The following is a 26,168-nucleotide window of genomic DNA, read 5'->3' as shown; positions in this document are numbered from 1 at the left end:
GGATTTAAGTTTTGAGAAACACACTCTACCTATTGATGGGAGTAGCTGAAAAAGCACATTCCAAAAGGCGTAGATATAGGGAAGGATGAAGAATAGCTGTCATTTGTGCAATCAGTATCACTTTACCTTTTCTTGCGGACAAGGTTTATATACATGTTCCAAGTCAAGAGACTTGTCCCAAACTGCACAACTACTAAACTGCTGGGCTGGGACTTAGGATCACCCTCACCTAATTTCAAAGTTCATGCACCTCCATAGGCCATGGTACTTACGCAGCATCCCTGGGCTTTCAAGGTTCTAGATAGTGAGTCTTCTGCAGAAGAAGCAGAATTCCATTGAGATTCTCATCCATCTAGTACCCTTCACTGCTGGGAATAATTCCTTCCAGAAAATGCTTCTGAAGATGATTGAAAGGACTTGAAATAATTTGGGGGAAATGGCTGAGTTTAGGAAATCAAGGCTGAATATTATATTTTTCATTTCTCACCGTAAGATAAATTTATTTATTTATTTGTTTATTATTATACTTTAAGTTCTAGGGTACATGTTCACAATGTGCAGCTTTGTTACCTAGGTATACATGTGCCATGTTGGTTTGCTGTACCCATCAACTTGTCATTTACATTAGATATTTCTCCTAATGCCATTCCTTCCCCATCAACCTCCCCGCTGGCAGATCCTGGTGTGTGATGTTCCCTGCCCTGTGTCCAAGTGTTCTCATTGTTCCCACCTATGAGTAAGAACATGTGGTGTTTGGTTTTCTGTCCTTGTGATAGTTTACTGAGACTGATGGTTTCCAGCTTCATCCATGTCCCTGCAGAGGACATGAACTCGTCCTTTTTATGGCTGCATAGTATTCCATGGTATATATGTGCCACATTTTTTTAATCTAGTCTATCATTGATGGACATTTGGGTTGGATCCAAGTCTTTGCTACTGTAAATAGTACCATAATAATCATATGTGTTCATGTGTCTTTATAGTAGCATGATTTATAATCCTTTGGGTATATACCCAGTAATGGGAAAACTGGGTCAAATGGTATTTCTAGTTGTAGATCTTGAGAAATCGCTACACTGTCTTCCACAATGGTTGAACTTGTTTACAGTCCCACCAACAGTGTAAAAGTGTTCCTATTTCTCCACATCCTCTCCAGCACCTGTTGTTTTCTGACTTTTTAATGATCACCATTCTAAGTGGTGTGAGATGGTATCTGATTGCGGTTTTGATTTGCATTTCTCTGATGGCCAGCGATGATGAGGTGTCTGTTGGCTGCATAAATGTCTTTTTTTGCTTTTTTTGAGAAGTGTCTGTTCATATCATTTGCCCACTTTTTGATGGGGTTGTTTGATTTTTTCTTGTAAATTTGTTTAAGTTCTTTGTAGATTCTGGATATTAGCCCTTTGTCAGATGGGTAGATTGTAAAAATATTCTCCCATTCTGTAGGTTGCCTGTTCACTCTGATGGTAATTTCTGTTGCTGTGCAGAAGCTCTTTAGTTTAATTGTATCCCATTTGTCAATTTTGGTTTTTTTTTTGCCATTGCTTTTGGTGTTTGAGTCATGAAGTCCTTGCCCATGTCTATGTCCTGAATGGTATTGCCTAGGTTTTCTTCTAGGGTTTTTATGGTTTTAGGTCTAGCATTTAAGTCTTTAATCTGTCTTGAATTAATTTTTGTATAAGGTGTAAGGACAGGATCCAGTTTCAGCTTTCTACATATGGCTAGCCAGTTTTCCCAGCACAAGTTATTAAATAGGGAATCCTTTCTCCATTTCTTGTTTTTGTCCAGTTTGTCAAAGATCAGTTGGTCGTAGATGTGTGCTGTTATTTCTGAGGGCTCTGTTCTGTTCCATTGGTCTATATCTCTGTTTTGGCACCAGTACCATGCTATTTTGGTTACTGTAGCCTTTTAATATGATTTGAAGTCAGGTAGCGTGATGCCTCCAGCTTTGTTCTTTTGGCTTAGGATTGTCCTGGCAATGTGAGCTCTTTTTTGATTCCATATGAACTTTAAAGTGGTTTTTTCCAATTCTGTGAAGAAAGTCATTGGTAACTTGATGGGGATGGCATTGAATCTATAAATTACCTTGGGCAGTATGGCCATTTTCACAATATTGATTCTTCCTATCCATGAGCATGGAATGTTCTTCCATTTGTTTGTGTCCTATTTTATTTTGTTGAGCAGTGGTTTGTAGCTCTCCTTGAAGAGGTCCTTCGCATCCCTTGTAAGTTGGATTCCTGGGTATTTTATTCTCTTTGAAGTAATTGTGAATGGGAGTTCACTCATAATTTTGCTCTCTGTCTGTTACTGGTGTGTAAGAATGCTTGTGATTTCGCTCTCTGTTTGTCTGTTATTGGTGTATAGGAATGCTTGTGATTTTTGCACATTGATTTTGTATCCTGAGACTGTGCTGAAGTTGCTTATCAGCTTAAGGAAATTTTGGGCTGAGATGGTGGGGTTTTCTAAATATACAATCATGTCATCTGCAAACAGGGACAATTTGACTTCCTTTTTCACTGTAGGAAAAATTTAAAAGCATGTATAATGCACTCTATGTGCCTGCAAATTCTTGTCATCCCTTTGTAGTATTTGTAGGCTATTTACGACTTTCAACACAGACTAAATCAAAATACTGTGCCTGAAACAAACTGTTACTCTGAAAACAAGTGACATAAAAATAGAGCTGCCAAGAGAACATTTTCCCTTGCTACAATTTAGCCCAGACAACTGCTGAGTACATCTTCAAGTCATCTTTTTTTTGTTTTTTTTGAGATGGAGTCTTACTGTGTTACCCAAGTTGGAGCACAATGGTACAGTTTTGGCTCACTGCAACCTCCACCTCCCAGGTTCAAGTGATTCTCCTGCCTCAGCCTCCAGAGTACCTGGGATTACAGGTGCACACCACCACACTCAACTAATTTTTGTAGTTTTAGTAGAGTCAGGGTTTCTCCATATTGGTCAGGCTGGTCTCGAACTCCTGACCACAGGTGATAAACCTGCCTTGGCCTCCCAAAGTGCAGGGATTACAGGTGTGAGCCACGGTGCCTGACCCATCTTTTGATTTTAACAGGGCAGAACTGTTTTCCAGAAGCCAAAACTCAGGAGCATCCATGGGGGCAAATACCAGCAGTCCACATGGAAAACACGTACATTTAATGCATTCTTCACACTTAACCAAGGAATATTACCCTTGGTTTAACATCAGAATCACCGGAGGGTGTTAGGTGGGCCAAAAATCTCCCAAGGCCACGTTGCAAAAGACCAGTAAATCAGAATCCCTGAGTGAGTCCCAGGCAACAGTGTTTTTTCTTTTTTCTTTCTTTTTTTTGGGGGGGGGTAGCATTCTGTGTCCCCCAGGCTGAAGTGCAATGGCGTGATCAAGGCTCATTGCAACCTCTGCATCCAGGGTTCAAGCCATTCTCTTGCCTCAGCCTCCAGAGTAGGTGGGATTACAGGTGCCTGCTACCACCAGGCAACAGTGTTTTTAAAGTTCTCCAGATGATTATGGTGTGCAGCCAAGTCCCTGAAACACTGCCTTACAGTAACTTCTTCTGGTGAACTAGTTGTAAATGTTTTCTCAAATTAATGCAAAAACGTTGACTGTTGGATTTTGGTCTTCCAGCTGTACCTACATTACCTACTTAGTATTCTTGGTAGGCATTGACTTCTACTACTCATTTTGTTTCTGATTCAACCCAGTTCCACAAGTGCCCTACTGCATGCACAAGGCACTGTCCTAGATTCCCTAACCTTAGTGAGCATCATTATTGGGAGAGGACTTTGCTGGGGAGAAATGCATCCCCTAAAATCAACACCATACTACTTACCAAATGCAGGCAAAAATGGAAAGACCCAGGTCACTTGAATGTAAGAACATTAATAGATACTTCAAAATATTAAAATCCATCTCATGGTGACCTGAGCAAATGTGTTCCACTTTAAAACAAAACAAACGAATAAACAAAATGCTGCCATTATTCTGAGGTACTGAGTTAGGGTTTTTGTGTGAAAACATAATATTTTAAAATTTTATTGGTGGGGCAGATATGGTGGCTGATGCCTGTAATCTCAGCCATTGGGAGGCTGAAGTGGGTGGATTTCGTGAGCCCAGGAGTTCAAAACAAGCCTGAGCAACATGGCGAAACCCTGTCTCTACAAAAAATACAAAAAAGCGGTATGTGGTGGCACGTGCCTGTAGTCCCAGCCACTCAGGAAGCTGAGGTGGGAGGATCCAGTGAGCCCAGGAGGTGGAGGCTGCGGAGAGCTGAAATCATGCCACTGCACTCCAGCCTGGGCAACAGAGTGAGATTCTGTCTCAAAAAAATATTTATTGATGTATAACATGCATACAGAAATGCACGCGCAAAGCACTCGTAAAGCTGAATGAATTATTACAAAGTGAATATATTTTTATAACCAAAAAATAGAATCACCCTCATGTATGCCCCCAACAATCATTTTCTTTCTCCTTCCCTTCCACAACAAAGGTCACCAAGATCTTAAATATTAGTATTGTAGATGGATTTTGTCTTTTTATACAATTGTTTTACTACAGAACATTTTATTTATTTATTTATTTATTTATTTATTTATTTATTTATTTATTTTTGAGAATGAGTCTCATTCTGCCACCCAGGCTGGAGTGCAGTGGGGCAATCTCAGCTAACTGCAACCTCCGCCCCCTGGGTTCCAGCGATTCCCCTGCCTCAGCCTCCTGAGTAGTTGGGACTATAGGTACCCGCCACCGTGCTCAGCTAATGTTTGTATTTTTAGTAGAGATGGGGTTTCACCATGTTGGCCAGACTGGTCTCGAACTCCTGACTTCAAGCAATCTGCCCACCTCAGCCTCCCAATGTGCTGGGATTACAGGCGTGAGCCACCATGCCCAGCCCAACTTTACAGTTTTGAGAAATAAATACACCCCCCATATAATCTTCACTTATTTTAAGAATAGAATGTTTTCGGCCCAGTGCGGTGGCTCATGCCTATAATTCCTGCACTTTGGGAGGCTGAGGTGGGTAGATCACCTGAAGTCAGGAGTTACAGACCAGCCTGGCCAACATGGTGAAATGCCATCTCTGCTAAAAATACAAAAATTAGCCAGGTGTGGTGGCAAGTGCCTGAAATCCCAGCTGCTTGGGAGGCTGAGCCAGGAGAATTGCTTGAACCTGGAAGGCAGAGGTTGCAGTGAACTGAGATCACACCATTACACTTCCATCTGGGTAACAGAGCGAGACTCTGTCTCCAAAATAAATAAATAAATAAATACAATAAAAAGAATAGAATGTTAATGTTTTCATCATCCTCAGAAGTTCCCTTTTGTTTTTTCCTTGGCAATTTTTTTTCTCCCAAGAGGCTATCTCTGCTATGATTTTTTTTTTCAACATAGGTTACTTTTCCTGGAATCATACAGTCTGCATTATTTTATGTCCAGCCTGTCTCATTTAGCAAGTTTAGGAGAGTCATCCCAGGTCCATGCTTCAGTAGTTTGTTCCTTTGTACTGCTGAATAGTATCCTGTGGTATAAATGCCCTGCAATTTGTTCATCCACGTGGTTTTCTACTTGGGGCTATTATGACTAAAAGGTCTATGAACAACCTTACATAATTTCTAATATTTGATTTCTTTATTAGCATTTAAGTGACACCTCTTTGCATTTTTTAGCGGTTGCTCCAGGGATTGCAATATGCACTTTTTTTTTTTTTTTTTTTTGAGATGGAGTCTCGCTTGGTCACCCAGGCTGGAGTGTAGTGGCACAATCTTGGCTCACTGCAAGTTCATGCCATTTTCCCGCCTCACTCTCCTAAGTAGGTGGGACTACGGGCGCCCACCACCGTACCTGACTAATTTTTTGTATTTTTAGTAGAGACAGTGTTTTGCTGTGTTAGCCAGGATGGCCTCCACCTCCTGACCTCGTGATCCGCCCACTTTGGCCTCCCAAAGTGCTGGGATTACAGGTGTGAGCCACTGCGCCCAGCTGCAATATGCACTTTTAACATACCACAATCTATGTAGAGTTAATACCGTGCAATTTTAATCAATGTACATTATAAAAACCTTGATATGAAACAATTTTATTGAACTCTTTCTACTTATCGTGCTACCGTTGTAAATTTAACATTTTCATGATTTAAATTCTACATTACAATGTTACAGTTTTTGCTTTAAATAGTCACAAGTTGGCTGGGCAAGGTGGCTCATGCCTGTAATCCCAGCACTTTGGGAGGCCAAGGCAGGTGGATCACCTGAGGTTGGGAGTTTGAGACCAGCCTGGCCAACATGGTGAAACCCTGTCTCTACTAAAAATACAAAAAATAGCCGAGCATCATGGCACATGTCTGTAATCCCAGGTACTCGGGAAGTTGAAGTGGGAGAATCGCTTGAACCCAGGAGGCAGAGGTTGCAGTGAGCTGAGATCATGCCACTGCACTTTAGCCTGGGTGACTGAGTGAGACTCTGTGTCCAGAAAAACAGCAACAAAAAAAGTCATAAGTCTTTTTGTAAAATTTAAAGAAAAATTAAATATCTGCCAGATATTTGGAGGCAGATGCTTTGGAACTATACAAATGTGCACCTTTCCTATAAATTTTAGTCACCATTTTCAAATTGTTCAGTGAATCTTGCTTACAATAATTATTACTGTGGTGTTCTAGCAGTAATTTTATTTCAGAATTATCTGCCTATACTGATTAGTATTTTGGAATTCTGCAAGGAAAATTTTAAACTTTCTTCCTTCCTTCCATCCTTCATTCTTTCCTTCTTTATTTACCTAATTTTTTTATATCAATATGGACTCATGGATATTTATTTTATTCTGTGAGTTGGAGTTCCATGTTATCATGATTTCGTTGTTCATATTATTCCAGCTTCGGCCATTGGGAGGTCTGCCAGGTTATCTCGTTTTGACATCTCTCTTTTTTGAAAAGCACTTTTCAGCTTTCTGGCTCTACAAGAAACTCTGCTCAACTTTTATTTTCCACTTTCAGTCTTTTTGACTGGATCTACAGTGGAGGCAGTTGGTGGGACCGAACCCTGAACTTGTGAGATCTGTGCTAAATCTGGGTGGTGACAGAATTGAATTGGTGGAGAACTTGTTTGTGTTGGATAATTGGTTTGTATGCAGCAAACTACACACATTTGCTGTCAGAAGTGTTGTCAGAAAAAAGACATCACAGGCTGGGTGTGGTGCCTCACACTTGTAATGCCAGCACTTTGTGAGTCAAAGACAAGTGGATGGCTTGAGCTCAGGAGTCTTAGACCAGCCTGGGTAACACGGGAAACCCCATTTCTATTAAAAATAGAGTAGCTGTGGTCCCAGCTACTCTGGAGGCTGAGGTGGGAGAATTGCTTAAGTCAGGGAAGCAGAGGTTGCAGTGAGTCCAGTTTGCACCACTGCACTCCAGCCTGGGTGACAGAGGGAGACCCCATCTCAAAAAAAAAAAAAAAAGAAAAAGAAAAGAAAAAAAAATGGAAAGAAAGAAAAGAAAAGAATAGAATAGAATAGAAAAGAAAAGAAAAGGAAAGAAAAGAAAAAAGACATCATAGGTGAGAACCTTAAACTGATTCCAGGTGAGTTTGACCACTGGTGAGAATCAGGTTTCTCTCACTCACCACCTAGAAATGAGCCACCCTGGGCTCCATCTTCACGGTCAGAGTGGTTACTAAGCTCGGGCTTAGTAATGTGTTTAATCTACATTATGGGGTTCCTTATGAACTGTGGATGAAACAGGCTGTTTCCCTTTTTGTTTTGTCTTCTTTTTCATTCTTTTTTTTTTTTTTTTTTTTTTGAGACAGAGTCTCGAATTCTTGCCCAGGCTGGAGTGCAGTGGAGCGATCTCAGCTCACTGCTACCTCGGCCTCCCAGGTTCAGGCAATTCTCCTGCCTCAGCTTCCCGAGTAGCTGGGATTACAGGCACCTGCCACCACACCCGGCTGATTTTTGTATTTTCAGTAGAGATAGGGTTTCACCATGTTGGCCAGGCTAGTTTTGAACTCCTGACTGCAGGTGATCCACCTGCCTTGGCCTGCCACAAGTGTTGGAATTACAGGCATGAGTAACATGCCTGGCTTTGTTTTCTTTATAAAAATCTTGCTGCAATATAATTCCAGTTTGCCCAAGTATTTAAGAGTTTTATTTATTAATTTAAGTGTAAGATTTTTATTTTCTTGGTTGAAAATCTAGCCAGGTTGAAGCAAGTGGATTGCTTGAGCCCAGGAATTCGAGGCAAACCTGGACAATGTATTGAAACCCTGTCTGTTCTAAAAATACAAAAATTCACTGTATGTGGTAGTGCATGCCTGTAGTCCTGGCGACTCAGGAGGCTGAGGCAGGAGGATTGCTTGAACCTGGGAGGTCAAGGCTGCAGTAAGCTGTGATGGTGCCACATAAAGATGGGAAGAGCAGACACTAGAGACCACTGGGTTGGGGGAGGGAGTGGGCCAAGGACTGAAAACCTATCTGTTGGGTATTATGCTCACTGCTTGGCTGATGGGATCAATCCTACCCTAAACCTCAACATCATGCAATCACCCATGTAACAAACCTGCACATGTAGCCCTTGAACCTATGAGCTGAAGTTTTAATAAAATCAAATATTTCCTCTTTATGGATGCCTAGTCATAGTTGAAAACTATAGGTATCTAGAAGGATTCCATAGTGAACTATGTTTATCCGAGACTTTTTAGGTTAATGTGTTTTTAAATTTTTGTTTTGCAATTTTATATGTCGATATCTCATGGTTTAGGATAGGCTACCTCATTTTAGTTAATTGTATTTTTGTTTTAATTTATATATTATAATTCCATATGACAATATTCAACTTCATACATTTTAACCCAGTGTATAGCAAAAGTCAAATATGAATCAGCCATACGTCTATTGCCACTATAATTATCTTTTTTTATCTTCATGTTTGTTTGCCTGTATAAATATTACCCACATTTTAAAAATAATTTGTATATAATTGTTATTTTGGTTGGTGATAGATGGTTATTTTCTCTCGCATCAATGAGTAGTTGTGGAAATTGTCTTAATTTCCACACCTGTTTATTGTTGAATATGTATTATCTTGGTGTGAGAGAAACATTTTGTGATTTGGAGCTATGTTTTGAAAAGCTTCCTAACTCTATCTTTTGTACGTTTATTTATTTTTATTTGTGAAAAATACACACCAAAATGTACAATCTTAAATACTTCAAATTATGTAGTTCAGTTTATATTACATGTAATGACACTGTTAGCAACATATATGTAGAATGTTTTCTATTTTTATGTTATTTCATTGAGACAGTCTCACTCTGTCACCCAGGCTGGAGTGCAGTGGTGGAATCGTGGCTCACTGCAATCTCCCAGGTTCAAGCTATTCTCCTGGCTAGCCTCCTGAGTAGCTGGGATTAAGGTGTGTGCCACCATGCCTGGCTAATTTTTGTAGTTTTAGTAGAGATGAGATTTTACCATGTTGGTTAGGCTGGTCTTGAACTCCCAACCTCATGTGATCTGCCTGTCTTGGCCTCCAAAGTGCTGGGATTACAGGCGTGAGCCACCATGCCCAGCTTAGAATGTTAGTATCTTGTGAAACTAATACACAGTCCACATGAATCCTGTTTCCCATTGCCTGGCCCTTTCCAAACATTATTCTATTTTCTCTTTTTAATGGTGTTACTACTTTAGATACCCCATATAAGTGGATTCATATAGTATTTGTCTTTGTCTGGCTGGCTTATTAAATTTAACATAATGTCATCAAGATTTATGTTTATGGTAGATATTAGAAGATTTCTTGTTTGCTTTTAAAGCTGAATTATATTCCATTATTTTTACATACCAAATTATATTTATCCATTCATTTGGTGAGGGAAGTTTGGGTTGCTTTTACCTATTGGCTTTTGTGAATAATGCCACAATAAATGGTGTTAATAACTCATTTGGCCATACATATGAGAGTTTGTATCTGTGCTGTATTCTGTTTTGTTCGTGTGGGGTTTTCTTTTATGCCAGTATCAAAGTGCTTTGATTACCCTACATTTGTTTTGTATTTTGAAATCATTAAGCACGATGCCTCCAATATTGTTTTCCTTTTTTAAATAGTCAGACTTTTTGTGGGTTCTTGATATTCCATATGATTTCGGAGTTGTTTTCCTATGTTTGGGAAAGTGAAGTTTGGAATTTGAAAGGGATTGTATTGAATGTGTAGGCAGATCACTTTGGTCTGTATGGCCATCTTCACAGTATTCAGTCTTACAACCTTTGAACACGAGCATTCTTAAGAGTGTATTGTTTAATTTTCATATTTTGTGATTTTTTTTTTGCCTTTCCTTCTGTTAATTATTTTTAGTTTCATTCAATTTGGCCAAAAATAATAACATGTAATATTCAAGTTTAAAAATGAATTAAGACTTGTTTTGTGAGATAACAGGTGTTGTATCCAGGAGAATTTTCTTATAAGCTATTGAAAAGATTGTGGATTCTGCTATTGTGTGGTGTGTTCTGTATGTGTCTTTTAGGTGTAATTGTTTTACTTTGCTTTCAAGTCCTTTGTTCCCTTATTAATGTTCTGTCATGCTTTATTATTCATTACTGAAAGTATTGAAGTACTCTCCCACTGTTATATTACTTCATTTCTGTTAATGCTTACTTTATATATTTGGGAACCCTGATAGGAGATATAAATAGGTTCCCAGTGAACGAATCATTTTATTTTAATATAATGTCCTTGTTTGTCTCTTGTGAGTTTTGACTTAAACTATATTTTATAAAATATGACAGCTTTTGACTTAATATAATTAGTTCTCCACCTCTCATTTGGTTAATATTTGCATGGAATGTCTTTTCCATCCTGCCACTTTCAGTCTATTTTCATCATTAGATCTGAGGTGAGTCTCTTGGAGACATGACATAGGTGGATTTTGTTTTCTAAATTAAAAACAATCCCTTTTTAAAATGTATTTCTTTTGATTGGGAAATTTAGTCCATGAATATTTTAATACTTTTCTGAAAGAAGATGACTTGCAATTACCATTTTATTGTTTTATTTGACTCTTGTAGCTATTTTGTCCCTATTTACTTTGTATTCCTTTGTATCTTATTGATATTTGTAGTGACATGCTTTGCTTTTTTATTTTCTATTGCGTATCTGCATTTTCTTTATGGTTACCATTTAAATTACATAAAATCTCTTAAAGTTACAACTGTATATTTTAAACTGGTAACAACTTGCACTCAGTTGCACACAAAAATCTTTGCTTTTTACATCTGTGCTCAAATTACAGTATCACTGGGTATGTCATATATTAAAGGATGTTTTAATTTTCATGATGTCTTTCAAATTTTAAAGCACAATTGTTATATAATTATTATAATACTACAAAGTTTTATTTTTGTGTATGTGCATATTTTCCCAGAGAGTTGTGTATTTTTTTTTTTTTTTTTTTTTTTTGAGATGGAGTCTCGCTGTCTCACCCAGGCTGGAGTGCAGTGGTGTGATCTTGACTCTCTGCAAGCTCTGCCTCCCGGATTCACGCCATTCTCCTGCTTCAGCCCCCGAGTAGCTGGGACCACAGGGGCCCGCCACCATTCAAAGGTAATTTTTTGTATTTTTAGTAGAGACAGGGTTTCACCATGTTAGCCAGGATGGTCTCAATCTCCTGACCTCGTGATCCAGCCACCTCAGCCTCCAAAAGTGCTGGGATTACAGGCGTGAGCCACCATGCCTGGCCAAGTTGCGTATTTTTGTATGATTTGGTTTGTTTTCTTCATTTTAAATTTTCAATGGGAAAGGCTTCTTTTTGCATTTCTTGTAGGACAGTTATACTGGTGATGTACTTTCTCAGCATTTAGTTATCTTGGAAAATGTTTATTGTTTCAAATTTTTTAGCACAGTTTTGTTAGAAGTTTTTTTTCCTTCAGCACTTGGACTGTGTAACCAAAGCCCCCTCTTGTCAGCGGGGTTTTTGTTCAAAAATTCACTGGTAAAATTGCAGGAGCATGCATATAGATGATACATCTCTTTTGTCTTTCTACATTCAAGATCATCTTCTTTTCTGTGACTTTCAAAACTTTGCTTATATTGTGTCTTGTTATGGGTCTTTTTAGCTGAGTTGAAGTTTGTCGAGCTTCAGATTTTAGTATTTTTTTTCTTGCACTGGATAATTTCTCAGTCATTTTACGTATGCTTTTGCTCTACAATTTGTTTCTTTTTGCCATTGTGTTGATATTCTTATTTTCCTGATTACACTTAATTTTCTGTGTTCCCATGTTACACATTGAGAATAATTGAGATGATGATTTTTATTTTTAAAGGTAATTTATACGTCATCATTTCTTTAGTGTTGATTTCTGCATACTTGTTTCTTTGACTGGGCCATGTTAGTCTGATATTTGTATATTTTGTAACATTTGGTTGAGATATGGGCATTAAAAAGAAATAACCTATCACAGTCTGTATAAAGTGTCTTTCTTCCCTGCAGTGTCTGACACCAATTTATCAGGCTAGATATTGAGAATTTCTCAAACCTGTTAAGATGTCTCTTCCCTAGATTTGTGTTCTCTTTATTGAGTTATGTGGATTTGCCCATGTTTCTGCTTAACAACTTGTAATAAGTTGGTACACCTGCTGTTTCTCTGTGGTCCTGCAATCTCTCTGCTGCTATAACAATCATTTACCTTTTGTCTCACAGACACTAACCTGTCATTCAAAGTGTAGCACTATTTCTTTCAGCACTCTGTGTCACAGTAGACAGAAACCAGTCTTTGGAAAGATCCCTCAAAGCCAGAATTATGAACACATGTGCCACTATTTTTTTTCTCTTGTGAGAGAAAAGCCGGGAGTTGACAGTTTACACTGAAAGGAATTATTTTGTATTGGGGAGGAGGTATGGCTATGGTGGGTAAATGTAACTGTGGGTAAATGATCCTTTTTCTTCTGTGTGGCTGTTGACATTGTTTTCATTGTGGCACTGAAATCTCTTAACTGCTTTTTAGAGCTCCTACAAAAGCATTGTGGTCAGCATATTTTGTTAAGTTTACATGTCTATTAAGGAATTTGGGCTTGTGGTATTATGTCATCTTATTGTGCTTGGTATAATTTTATACTTTGTATTCATAAAGTATACTCACCTGAGCCTAATAAGGGGTATAATTTATTTTTTTTTTAGCTATGTCCTCTCATTTTACTCCAGATCTTTTGCCTGAGCAAAGCATAAACCATTTATTCCAAAAAGTGATACTGAGAAGATATGAAGGCTATGGCACTGAAAATTTAAACTTAAGACTAGAAAAGTGTGGGTGAGTGTAAGGGACACACACAAAAAAGTTATAATGGACTTAGCCAATGTTTATCAACTATGCTTACCAAAATATTTCAATGTGATGAATGTGGCAAAGCTTTTAACTGGTGCTTAATCCTTACTCAACATAAAAGAATACATACAGGAAAGAAACCATACAAAAGGATTGTGGCAAAGCCAGTAATGGGTTCTCAAACCTTACTCAAAATAAGAGAATTCAAATTGTAGAGAAACCCTACAAATGTCAAGAATTTGGCAAAGCCTTGAACCAGTGCTCACACCTTATTGGACATAAGAGAATTCATACTGGAGAGAAATCTTACAAATGTGAAGAATGTGGCAAAGCCTTCAACCAGGGCTCACATCTCACTGGACATAAGATAACTCATACTGGAAGGAAATCCTACACATGTAAAGAATGTGGCAAAACTGGTAACTGGTTCTCATACTTTTCTCAACATAAGAGAACTCATACTGGAGAGAAATGCTACAATTGTAAAAAATGTGGAAAAGCTTTTATGCATGGCTCAATCCTGACTAAAAATAAGATAATTCATACTGGAGAGAAATGCTACAAATGTGAAAAATATGGCAAAACCTTTAACCAGAGCTCACATCTTATTGGACACAAGAGAATTCATACTGGAAGGAAACCCTACAATTGTGAAAAATGTGGAAAAGCTTTTATGCATAGCTGAATCCCTACTAAAAATAAGAGAATTCATAATGGAGAGAAATGCTACAAATGTGAAGAATGTGGAAAAACCTTTAACCAGAGCTCACATCTTATTGGACATCAGAGAATTCATACTGAAATGAAACCCTACACATGTGAAGAATGTGGCAAAACTTTTAACTGGTTCTCATACTTTTCTCAACATGAGAGAATTCATACTAGAGAAAAACCCTACAATGGTGAAGAATGTAGAAAAGCTTTTATGCATGGCTCAATCCTGACTAAAAATAAGATAATTCATACTGCAGAGAAATGCTACAAATGTGAAGAATGTGGCAAAACCTTTAACCAGAGCTCACATCTTATTGGACGCAAGAGAATTCATACTGGAGAGCAACATTACAAATGTGAAAAATGTGGCTAAGCCTTTAACTGGTTCTCAAACCTTGCTAAACAGAAGAGAATTCATACTGGAGAGAAACTCAAGAAATGTGAAGAATGTGTTAAGTCTTTGATCAATGCTCAATCCTTTCTGAATATAAGATAATTCACATCATAGAGAACCCCTATAATTGTAAGGGAATGTAGCAAAGGTTTTATCTTGCGCTCAACTTTTACTATAAGTGAATTCATTCTGGAGAGAAATTTTACCAAAGTAAAGAATGTGGTAAAACCATTAACAAATGTTGATATCACAATTTACATCAGTGATTTCATACTAAATAAAATTGATATAAATGTAATGACTGTTGAAGGGTCTTTCACAAAATACAACCCTTAAAATTCACAAGATTATTTTACTGAACAAAAACATTACAAATATAAAGAAAGGCACAATACCTTACTTATACCACAGATTGTATTGTACACTGGAAAATTTATACTGAAGGGAAACTCTCCAGGAATTCCTCAAACGTTATACTGGGGAGAAACCCTATGAATGTAATTAATGTGGAAAAACATTTTTCCATACATATACCTTAGAAAATACTGGAGAGTTTCTACCAGAATATATTATACAGATTTAGATAATGTGAAATTGTAAATTAGAAATCAGGCCAAAGAAACATCATAAATTGACAGTAAAAAGCACTAAGGCAGTAACAGTTTGAGACATTACTCTAAATCCATGTTGACTATACAGAATAATTTAAAATAGGTTGCTTACTTGTACGTAAGTTTAAATGGAGAAGGAGATTAATTTTCTCTTTTTTGGATAGTTATAATTACATTACAATTATACTTTTTGGAATTGAAATAATTTTAGTTATTTTGAAAAGCAAATATTTATGTAAATTAAACACAAATTTCTTGCTATTATATCTTCATTTCTAGTGCTTACATGAAAGCATGTGGTTTCTGTATCTGAGCTCTGAGACATGTTTCTCCATTAGGTGGGCACCACTAATACACTTTTCCATGGAACACTAAGGACATTTAAATGTAAGACACATGAAGAAAATCTAAGTGGAGAGGCTCTTTATAACAGTGTTATAAGTGATTCATGAGGCAGGTGTTCAGGGTAATATTATTTTGCACTGTAGTAGAAAAGAAGCATTTTGAATCTTAGAAGTAATTTGTTTTACCAGTTCCACATTAAAACAATGAAATGCAGTGGAGTTTAAAATACTTTTTGAGATAATGTTTCAACTTTATTTTAATGGAATAAAATTGTTTTTCATGTGTTAAAACTGTTTTCAGAGGCATAGACAGGCTCAGAAAGCTGCAGTGATATCCTTAGTACCCACCTAGTAGCTTGTAGAGTCACCACTGTGTCTTGGAGGAGACAGACACCTACTAAATAGCTGGCCCAGGAGCAGTGGATTGGTGGTGAAGTCCTGGTAGGAGTCCAGGAAGGTGGTAAGGAGAAGATGGCTCAACTTAGAAGTCTGGTACAAAAGCCTCATTCAGTTTCTCCCTTGTACATAGCTGGGAGTATCTGCATAATTCCCATCTCAAGGTTTCACGTAGACTATTTATTTATTTATTTATTTATTTATTTAGAGATGGAGTCTAGCTCTGTCACCTAGACTGGAGTGCAGTAGCATACTCTCAGCTCACTGCAAGCTCTGCCTCCCGGGTTCACACCATTCTCCTGCCTCAGCCTCCTGAATAGCTGGGACTACAGGTGCCCACCACTATACGTGGCTAATTTTTTTTTTAGTAGAGATGGTGTTTCACTGTGTTAGTCAGGATGGTCTCAAGCTCCTGACCTCATGATCTGCCCACCTCGGCCTCCCAAAGTGCTGGGATTACAGGTGTGAGCCACTCGCGCCCAGCCAGAGTAGACTTATTTTTTATGGAAGGGAACAAGAAGAGACATATGGTCAATGACAGCACTGTGAACCACTAGCAGGTTGGGGGCTGGGCCTTATACCAGGAAGTTCCTATTCTTCAGAGACTTGTGCATGTGGAGGATACAGGTGTCCATGGTGAAGGTTCAAGGCTTCCAAAGCTTTATGTGGGCTAGCTTCAGTGGCTCATGCCTGTAATCCCAGCACTTTGGGAGACCGAGGTGGGTGGATCACCTGAGGTCAGGAGATCAAGATCAGCCTGGCCAACATGGTGAAACCTTGTCTCTACTATTAATACAAAAAATTAGCCAGGTGTGGTGGAGGGTACCTGTAATCCCAGCTACTCAGGAGGCTGAGGCAGGATAATTGCTTGAACCCAGGAGGTAGAGGTTGCAGTGAACCAAGATTGCACCATTGCACTCCAGCCTGGGTGACAAGAGGGAAATTCCATCTGAAAATCAAAGAAACAACGACAAGAAAGTTTTATGTGGAGGTGGACAATAATTAAGCCATTAACACCTTCAAGGCATCTTCATGATACTTTGTCATCTATGGAGCAACAGCACCCGTCTATATTAGTAGCCTGTATGAAGACAATTATCCCAGTAAGTCCTCAAAAAACGTCCTTCTTGTAAAGTTGGGAAAACACAGGTTTTGTAATGTCAAATGTCTGCTCAACAGCACATGGGTCAGAAGTGAGAACCGTAAACAGCAAGGGCTGCAAGAAATTTCCTTCAAACTGCTGGAGGCTCTATCTGCTCCTCACATATGGAAAGGGCCTCAAGAAGCCTCATTTTCTGTTTTAGAGACAGTGCACAGGGCAAGACAGCCTAGGAATACTTTTTTGACTTTGAGCAACACAATTTTTTAACATTAAAAAGAATCTTGCCAAACAGCTACAGTTACAGACATGACAAGGGGGCAAATGCTAGCAGAGTCCAGGATGGGAGAAAGCCCACTTAAAGGGCCAAGAATCTGAGCAGATGACTCAGGGAAAACATATTTGTATTAAGCAATTGAAAGATGACTCAAAAATTTCAGTCAGAAAACTGGAAATCAACACGAATCAACATGATTTTATTTGCCACATAGATACCAGATTGCCAGAACATTAGAAGAAAGTTAACATCCAGGACAAGGTGGATTCAGGGAAGCAGCTACATTCAGACATTGCTGGTGGCAGTGTACCTTCCAAAGCCCTTTTGGAAAGTGATCGGTCTATATCTATTACAATTTTACACATGCATATCCTTCCACTGAGTAATCTCCCAGGAGTTTGTCATCTACACGGGAATAATATATCCAATGGGTTGAGTGGTGTCCCCTCCTCAAAGTTCACGTTCTAACACTCAGTGCCTCAGAATGCGACTGTATTTGGACATATGGTCTCCAAGAGGTTATAGGTTTTGAGTTTATTGGAGTGGACCCAAATCCAATATGACTGGAGTCCTTATTAGAAGAGGCAGTAAGGATGCAGAGATAGAAGTCAGCCATCTACAAGCCGAGGAGAGAGTTCTCAGAGAAACCATCCAACAGCTTGTTGTTGGATTTCTAGACTCTCGAATTGCGGGAAACTAAATTTCTGCTGTTAAAGTCCTTCAGTGTGCAGTGGTGTGTATGGACGCTCTAGCAATGGTTACAGACTATTAGGGCACACATAGGATGTTTCCTGAGAAGTGGCCGAAATGGAAAATAGAAGATGATCATGTTCAGGCTCCACCTGCATTGCAAGGCTGAACTGCTGAGGGAAATGGCCTCCTTTATGGAATATTATTATGGAATTATTATGGAATATATTCTTCAACACTCAAGTTCTTATCCTGCCAGCCACGACTTGGGATATGATCCTGGCAGACCCATCAGTCTCCAAACACCTTACCACCTGCTCCTGTCCAGGGAGGGAACCCTCAACTCTTGTTCCCTCAACACATGATGATGGGCAGGGATGTGGGGTTGCTCGGATGGGATCACAGGTGAGGTCTGGCCTGGATGGGTCTGCCCTGAGCTGCTCTGTGTTACCTATGGGTGTCTCCTGCCATGTGACCTGAGGATTTGTGGATGAGAGCTGGACCAATGTCTGCATCATTGGAAGATGCCCTCACTTCAAGCCTTCCACAGATGAGAGCCTCAGGAAGTCAAGATATAGTAGGAGAACATCTAGCTCTTGAGCATCTCCACAAAATTAGCTCGATACAGGGCTGTGTCTAGAATAAGGGTTTCTGGTTACCAGAGTTTTAAGTTCTGGAGGGTCTGTCACCAAGGAAGTGAGGTTACTTGAAGGTTCCATCATCTGGGCCCCTTCCTTCAGTGCGACCTGCCCACAGGCCCTGCTGGGGTCCTGACTGCTCACCCTCCTTCCCCGTGTCAACTTTTGGAACTGTCTTAATTGCACATGACATAATTCTTATATTAAAATGTTTAAGAGTTTCACTAAAATACCACTAGAATTAATAACTTGACCAGTGTCACAAGATACACATAAAAAATTATACTTAAAGCAACCAACAATAAGAATAAAATGTAAATATTTGATTTATAATGCTTCAAAAATATTTAGAAAAAGTAATAGAAGTGCAAAAATTTTACACTTCTTTTTTTTTTTTTTTTTTTTTTTTTTGAGACAAGGTCTTGCTCTGTCACCCAGGCTGGAGTGCAGTGGTGTGATCACAGCTCACTGCAGCCTCGACCTCCTGGGCTCAATTGATCCACCAGCCTCAGCCTCCTCAGTAGCTGGGACTACAGGTGTGTGTCACCATGCCTGACTAATTTTTGTATTTCTTGTAGAGACCGGGTTTCTCCATGTTGCCTAGGCCAGTCTCCAACTGGGCTCAAGCAATCTGCCTGCTTCTGCCTGCTAAAGTGTTGGGATTACAGGTGGGAGCCACCATGCCTGGCCTACACTTAATTATTTTTTAATGCTGAAAGAAATCAAGATATGAAATAATTTAAAGGTGTCTAATTTTCAAGAATAAAAATACTTAATATTTCCAAGATAACAATATCCCACAAATGGACTGAGAAATTCAAAACAATCCCTCCAAATTCACAGCTATTTTTTTTGTAGAAATTGACAACTCTCCCCACACCAAAACCGATATAAATATGCACAGGAAGCCAAATACATGAAACAATCTTGAAAAACAACTGACTTCCACTTCCCAGTATAAATTCTTACTGCAGGCTAGGTGCAGTGGCTCACACCTGTAATTCCAGCACTTTGGGAGGCCGAGGGGGGCGGATCACTTGAAGTCAGGTTCGAGACCAGCCTAGCCAACAAGGTGAAACCCTGTCTCTACTGAAAAAAAAAAAAAAAGCAAAATTAGCCAGGCATGGTGGCAGGCGCCTGTAATCCCTGCTACTTGGGAGGCTGAGGCAGGAGAATTGCTTGAACCTGGGAAGTGGAGGTTGCAGTGAGCTGAGATTGCACCAATGCCTTCTAGCCTGGGTGACAGAGTGGGACTCCATCTAAAAAAAAAATTCTTACAGCGAAGAATAATGTCTATTACCCCACTTCCTCCTCATTATTTTCTCTGTCCAGACTTAGAACTACAGGGTAACTTGACCACTCTGTAAAACAGCCAGCCGCAGGTTTTTCCCTGCAGGCTTAAACCCAAGCCAGGGTCTCAAACATTCACAGGCACTGATAAAAATGTTGAGGATGTTGCCCACAGCATTGATAGAAACTAGCCCTGGCCCTAAGCCAAATTTCTTAACCTTTATATAAGCTCCATAACCAGACCCACTCATTGCAGACATACCAGGGTAGAACATCTGTGTTTTGTCCCTTGCAAGGATACACTGCAGCCCCCTCTGTGTGTCTGCTCCTTTGATGTATGCTTTGTACAGACCACTCTGGGCTTTGGGGCTTCTTTCTTTGGAATTCCAACTGCCCCATTTCAGGACGGTTTGGGGCAATCTCTTGTGGGAACTCTCCTGCTGTCACATTTGGGGCAACTCCAGCCACTGATTCAGCCTGAGGAAAGAACTGGTGTAGTCGGCATTACTCTAAAGAATGGGCTGGGAGGCCAGGCGCAGGGGCTCACGCCTGTAATCCCAGCCCTTTGGGAGGCCGAGGTGGGTGGATCATGAGGTCAGGAGTTCAAGACCAGCCTGGCCAATGTGGTGAAACCCCGACTCTACTAAAAATACAAAAATTAGCTGGGCATGGTGGCAGGCACCTGTAATCTTAGCTACTTGGGAGGCTATGGCAGGAGAATCACTTGAACCTTGGAGGTAGAGGTTGCAGTGAGCCCAGATCATGCCACTGTACTCCAGCCTGGGCGACAGAGCAAGACTCTGTCGCAAGACTCTGTCTCAAAAAACAACAACAACAACAAAACAAAAAAGAGAATGGCCTAGGGAAAACAGTATCCTACTGGGGAGATCCTGGGATGACTGCAAGCACCTATGTGAGGCTCTGTCACCCACCGCCTGATGCCTGCAGGCTGCCCTGTGAGTGCCAAGATGCTGTGAAAGCTCCAGAAGGCTAGAGGAGGCTGATGGGGGGTTTGAAATTTCCAAAGAGCCCGGAGCTCGTCAGGCAGAGAGGTGTTAGGCTGGCCTCTGCCACTGCAGTCCACCAGGGAACAAAGGCTCTGCTGGGGGCCAAGAGCAAGATCCCCGAGTTAGAGGAGGAGGAATGCACCTAGAGGAAGGCCTGCTGCTGCTGCTCACTCTGTTAGTTGCCTCTGTGGAGGTTAAATGGAAGAAAGGCTCTGTGGAGAGGTGCCGGGGAGCCTGCAGCCTCAGGCCTGCTTCTGAGGGTGGCTTTGGATGGTAGTGGCAGCAGATGCTCTGGGTCCCAATTTTCTGTGGCAGGCAGAGAAAAAAAGAGGAAAGAGAAACTGCCCCACCTGCCCCACACTCACCTCAAGCTCACCGGGGCTCTAGGTGGTCGGTGGCGGTAGCTGGGCCAGGCCAGGCCTTGAGGGGCAGGGCTGAGGACCAGAGCAGTGGCTGTTTTGGTGTAGACAGCAGACATGGCTGATGCTGGGACCTGTACAGGCTAGGAGTGGGATTTTTGGGGCTGGGGATGGAGTGTGGGTGCCAGTGTGAGGAGCAGGCTGGTCCCGCCGCCTCTTCCCTCTCCCAGGAGTGGAGCTAGCTCCACAGCCCCTACCATGACAGGAGGCTGATATTTCTTTCAATGTTTGGCTATTGAAGGGCACCAGAGGCCCATGTGGCCAGAATGAGTCACTGATCCCTTCAGAGCAAGCAACAAGTTTTGACTCTGAGGGGTCTACATCTTCCCAATCCCCCAGCACATGCTGGGACAAACACTCTCCTGGGAACGGTCCTTGAGGCAACCTTAGACAAGTTCTGTCTTTAGGTGAGGGTCACAAAAGCCATGCTCTGAGGGGAAGCCAATAGAAGCCGGTGACATTATCCCACACAAGAGGAGTGGTGTGCATCAAACAATGTTGCCTCCCAGGAGGGCACAGAACATCCAGGACATCATAGCTTTTTTTTTTTTTTTTTTTTTTTTTAAACAGAGTCTCGCTCTATCACCCAGACTGTTGTGTGGTGGCATGATCTTAGCTCACTGCAACCTTCACTTCTCAGGTTCAAGAGATTCTCTTGCCTCAGACTCCTGAGTAGCTGGGATTACAGTCATGTGCCATGACCTGGGCTAATTTTTGTATTTTTAGTAGAGATTGGGTTTTACCATACTGATCAGGCTGATCTTGACCTCCTTACCTCCAGTGATCCACCCACCTGAGCTTCCCAAAGCGCTGGGATTACAGGCGTGAGCAACCGTGCCTGACCTGAGATCATGTCTTCTTTTCAGGACTTGGAGAGGACGGGGATTGCATGTCTGCACAAAGCCCATAAAACAGCTTTGTGTGGTTGGTGCCAAAGCCTGATGGCACCTGGAGTATGACAGTTGATTCTTGGGATATTATGACAGTTGATCATTGATTATTTGGAACTGAATAAGGTGACTCTGGCCATGCGTGCTACTGTCCCCCAAAGGCATCAAATCCTGGAAAACCTAAACACTTGCTCAGGTCCATGGCATATTGTCCTGAATTTGGCAAATGCTTTCTGCAGCATACCCTTAGACCCAAAGTCCCAGGACCATTTTGCCTTCAGCTGAGAGGACCAACAGTGTACCTTTTGGTTGCTCCCAGAGAAACTTACACAGCGCAACTCTCTGACATGGTTTAGAGTGACGCGAGACATTTTGGAGTGATGTGCCCGACATTCTCTGGGAAAACCATATGGATACTATTATTCTAATCTCTACAGATTTAAGTCTTTTGCAGAAACCTACCCAGAAACTCCTAGAGCATTTACAATCCAGAGGATGGGCCAGTCGTGCCCAGAAAGTCCAGGGACCATGGGACACCATAACATTCCCGGGCACGGTCGGGTTAAGTAAGAGCCAAGTTGTGCCAACAGTTGTGATCATCAAAATCCAGCCATACCCACAGGCCTGTGTATAGTTTGGATCTGTGTCCCCACCTGAATCTCTAATTGTAATCTGCAGTGTTGGAGGTGAGGCCTGGGGGGAGGTGATTGGATCAGGGAGGTGGTTCCTCATGAATTGTTTAGCACCATACCTTCCGTGCTGTTCTTGTGACAGTGAGAGCTCTCACAAGATCTAGTTGTTTAAAGTGTGTATGCTGGGTGCGGTGGCTCACGTATGTAATCTCAGCACTTTGGGAGGCCGAGACGGGCAGATAATAAGGTCAGGAGATTGAGACCATCCTGGCTAACATGGTGAAACCCCATCTCTACTAAAAATACAAAAATTAGCCGGGCATCGTGGCATGCGCCTGTATTCCCAACTACTTGGGAGACTAAGTCAGGAGAATCTCTTGAACCCAGGAGGTGAAGGCTGCAGTGAGCTGAGATCGCACCATTGCCTGGGCGACAGAGTGAGACTCCGTCTCAAAAAAAAAAAAAAAAAAAAAAGTGTGTAGCACCTCTCCCCTCTCTCTTTTGTTCCTGTTCTAGTCAAGTAAGATGTGCCTGCCTGCTTCCTCTTCCCCTTCCACCATGATTTTAAGCTCCCTAAGGCCAGCAATGTGAGCACAGACCAATGTACCTTGTTTTAAGAAAGGGCTGTTTCTGCAAAGGGATCCCCAACACAAAAGGAGTCAGGAAACCAAAGAATGAGACAGACAAATACAGTTTGTCAGTAAAAGGTAATTTATTGGGGGGAATTTGTGGACAGAAACATGGTCTTGAGTGGTGGCAAGACAGGTAGTTCTCCAGGCTGTTACCCCCAAGATTTCGGGCTTACTTAGTACAGGAAAAGGGTAAATATGCACTATAGGAATGTGCAGGACATTTAAGGTCAGCCTTCCAGAAAGAGAATGAGGTGCACATCGTAGCCTATAGTTTGTGTGATGACATATAGGTTGCCTTGACTTAAGGAGAAGATTTACAGTAAGTATGTACTCTTACACAAGAAATAGTAGATCAAGTAGAAATCTTACAGGCATTCCCAGAACTGGGGTTAATTCAAAGTCAACATGGTGGATTCACATCCAAGATGGAGCTGCTTTAGCTTCCACTGAGCTCCCTCCCCAGACCCATGGAGCCCTTAGGGTTTACAGGACCAGCGTAGAAATTCTCATCCAGGCAGTTTGATCCTTTTGGTTCTCAAAAGGCAATTGAATGTACACATCTGCTTATTACTCTCAAATAATTTCTTCTTTCACCTTATTATTTCTCAAATCTTTCCTTCTTTTCCCTCTCCATAGAAAAAGTTCCAGAAAATTTAAAAATCTTTTCAGAGAAGACAGTACACTGAGCAGGATTTGCACATCAAGAAAAAGTAGAGACAGGAGATGGGAGTCAAGTGTTTGGAGGGGGGGTAGAGAAAACATTAGGCTGGAAGGGGTACTGGGCCAGGTGTGGGAGTGTACAGATCTGTGTGTGTGTGTGTGTTTGTGTGTGTGTGTGTTTGGTGTGTAACATTCTCACTGAAGATTTACTTGAAAAACTCCAGCTCTGTCTAGCCTGGATTAACAGAATGATGTTTGGGGCAGGTTGGGGGCTTGGGGGCAGGAGACCCCGGAATGGGATGTGGTGTTGGCAGCTGGGCTGTTGGGCAGGTGAGATGAGCTGCAGAAGGAGCAGGGCTCTGGTTCCCATGCTCGTCCGTCCTGCTGGCATGGAAAGTCCTCCAGGCTGTGGGGTGGGTGTGGTAGGTGGGGCTTCCTTCCTTCCCCAGACTAGCCCAGCAATTCCCCAGGAAGCCAGGCCTCTGCCACTGCTTCTTTCTGCACCTCTACAGGGAGAGTCACCCTGTCTGCACCAAGGATGGGGACAGCAGAGGAATCTCACAGGCCAGGTGGGTCTCAATTGGTAAACGGGGGGGTGAACATACGTGTGTTTGCCGTAGCTCCCCACTCTGTCCTTTGCAGACATTGCTAATCAGTCACAGTCACAAGATCCTCACCCCAGTGCCCAATGAGCACTACCAAAAGCTCCACATGGTTTATAAGTATCTGGAGACTCTTGCATTCCCTGTGGATCCTTCCTGACCAGATCTCAGAACCTTCCCTGGAAATGAGGAAGTGGCATGTCACCGCCCAGTACCTTAGGAAGACCCTGCCCTGTCAGTCAGAGATGGCATCTTGGGTGGCCACTCCCTGAGTGGAGGAAGAGAGGGTTCTGTGCAGGGAGCTTCCTTGGTGGATCATGGGGTAAGTGATGCCTTTGGTCTGACACAAAGCCTGGCGTGTGGAGTAGAAATTCCAGTGGGGCTGGGACAAACAGGTGCTGCTCAACCAGGCCTCCAAATACACCTTGTCCCCCTCCCACCATAGCTGAGCCTGGATGGGAATGTGGATACCCATAGACTCCAGGGGATGGGACCCTGCTCAGTGGTGGTGTTGGGGTGTGGGGTGAAGGCAGATGGGACAGGGCCTCTGGGTGTGGGAGGAGCCAGCCTCTCCTGTGAGGGCCTGGGCACATCGCTGCCCTCTTTGGGCCTCTGTTTCCTCCTCTGGCAAATGTGCAAATGATGAGCCAGTTGTGCAGGCCCCACAGGGTCATGATGGGGTTCGGGGAGGATGGGAATTTGAGGGCACTTGTGCCTGGTTCTTCCCACAAAGGATGATGGTGACAGCCATGCTGAAACCCACATGAAACTGAGTCCTCAGGAGGCCCTGTGAGGATGGTGTGGTTCCCATCACACTTCTCTGACAAGAGGGAATTATGATGTTCAGACTCAGGAGAAATATGGGGTTTGTTTCAACTCCATGGAGCATCACAGTCCTTTTGAGAGGTGAGAGCCTAGCAGATTGACCTAGCGAATTGACAGAGAGTGGGCAGAGGCTCTGTCTTGTGGTCAGTTTCAGACAGCCTGTGGCCACGGCTCCCTGGTCAGCAGCAGGCCCTGTTGAATGGGAGCCCTGGGCAGGCACTGGGAGGGAGGCCTGCGGTGTGGCTCTTACAACCTCACAGCTGCTGCTCTATCCTATAGCTACAATCTGACCTGCTTCTGAGCCCCATCCCTGTAGGCCAGCCATGACCTCAAGGACAAGAAGACCAGGCCATGAAGAATCTCGGGCCCACTGAGTGCCCAGGTGGCAGGGACAGAGTGCCTCAGGGCTCAGTGAAGTTTGGGCTGAGCGTGTGCTCTGGGAGTCAGACAGCTGCACAGGGCTCCCAGCTCCACCGTGACATGACCAGTCCTGTGACTGGAGGAGGGGACTCACTGCTGTGGTACTTGAGCATCATTGTCATAAACTTAATGTGTCTGTCCAATCCTTTTGTCTTTTTATCTCTCTTCCTCTATAATCACCATATACTACTGATCTCTGTTAGTGATTGTGTTCAAATGAATAAACATATGTTACATAGGGTGTATTATACTTCCTCATTATTTCTTCACTATACTGTATGACTCCACTCATACGAGGTACTTGGAGTAGTTAAATTTATAGAAACACAAA

At 41.8% G+C, this 26,168-nt stretch overlaps 1 protein-coding gene across 36 annotated transcripts in view; it reads left to right on the top strand.

Annotated features, from left to right (window-relative positions):
- Positions 1–26,168, top strand: part of LOC105466295 (argininosuccinate lyase-like) — a 177,962-nt gene that overhangs the window by 133,430 nt on the left and 18,364 nt on the right. For 25 of the 36 annotated variants that reach the window (XR_011622510.1, XR_011622508.1, XR_011622498.1 and 22 more), the window contains 2 exons: positions 11,439–11,579; positions 24,503–24,559. The exons of 2 other annotated variants lie outside the window; for them this stretch is intronic. Coding sequence is in view for 2 of the 34 variants with exons in the window: in XM_071095261.1 (XP_070951362.1) it covers positions 24,503–24,559; positions 24,757–24,864 (165 nt within the window). In the remaining 32 variants the exon portion in view is untranslated. Of the gene's footprint in view, positions 1–11,438; positions 11,580–13,152; positions 15,148–24,502; positions 26,083–26,168 lie in introns of those variants that run through there. 9 more of the 36 variants (XR_011622516.1, XM_071095261.1, XM_071095260.1 and 6 more) reach the window with 7 other exon arrangements.

This window comes from Macaca nemestrina, chromosome 4 (assembly GCF_043159975.1).
Source record: "Macaca nemestrina isolate mMacNem1 chromosome 4, mMacNem.hap1, whole genome shotgun sequence".
NCBI classification, from domain to species: Eukaryota; Metazoa; Chordata; class Mammalia; order Primates; family Cercopithecidae; genus Macaca; species Macaca nemestrina.
This window is presented reverse-complemented; position numbering and strand designations above follow the sequence as displayed.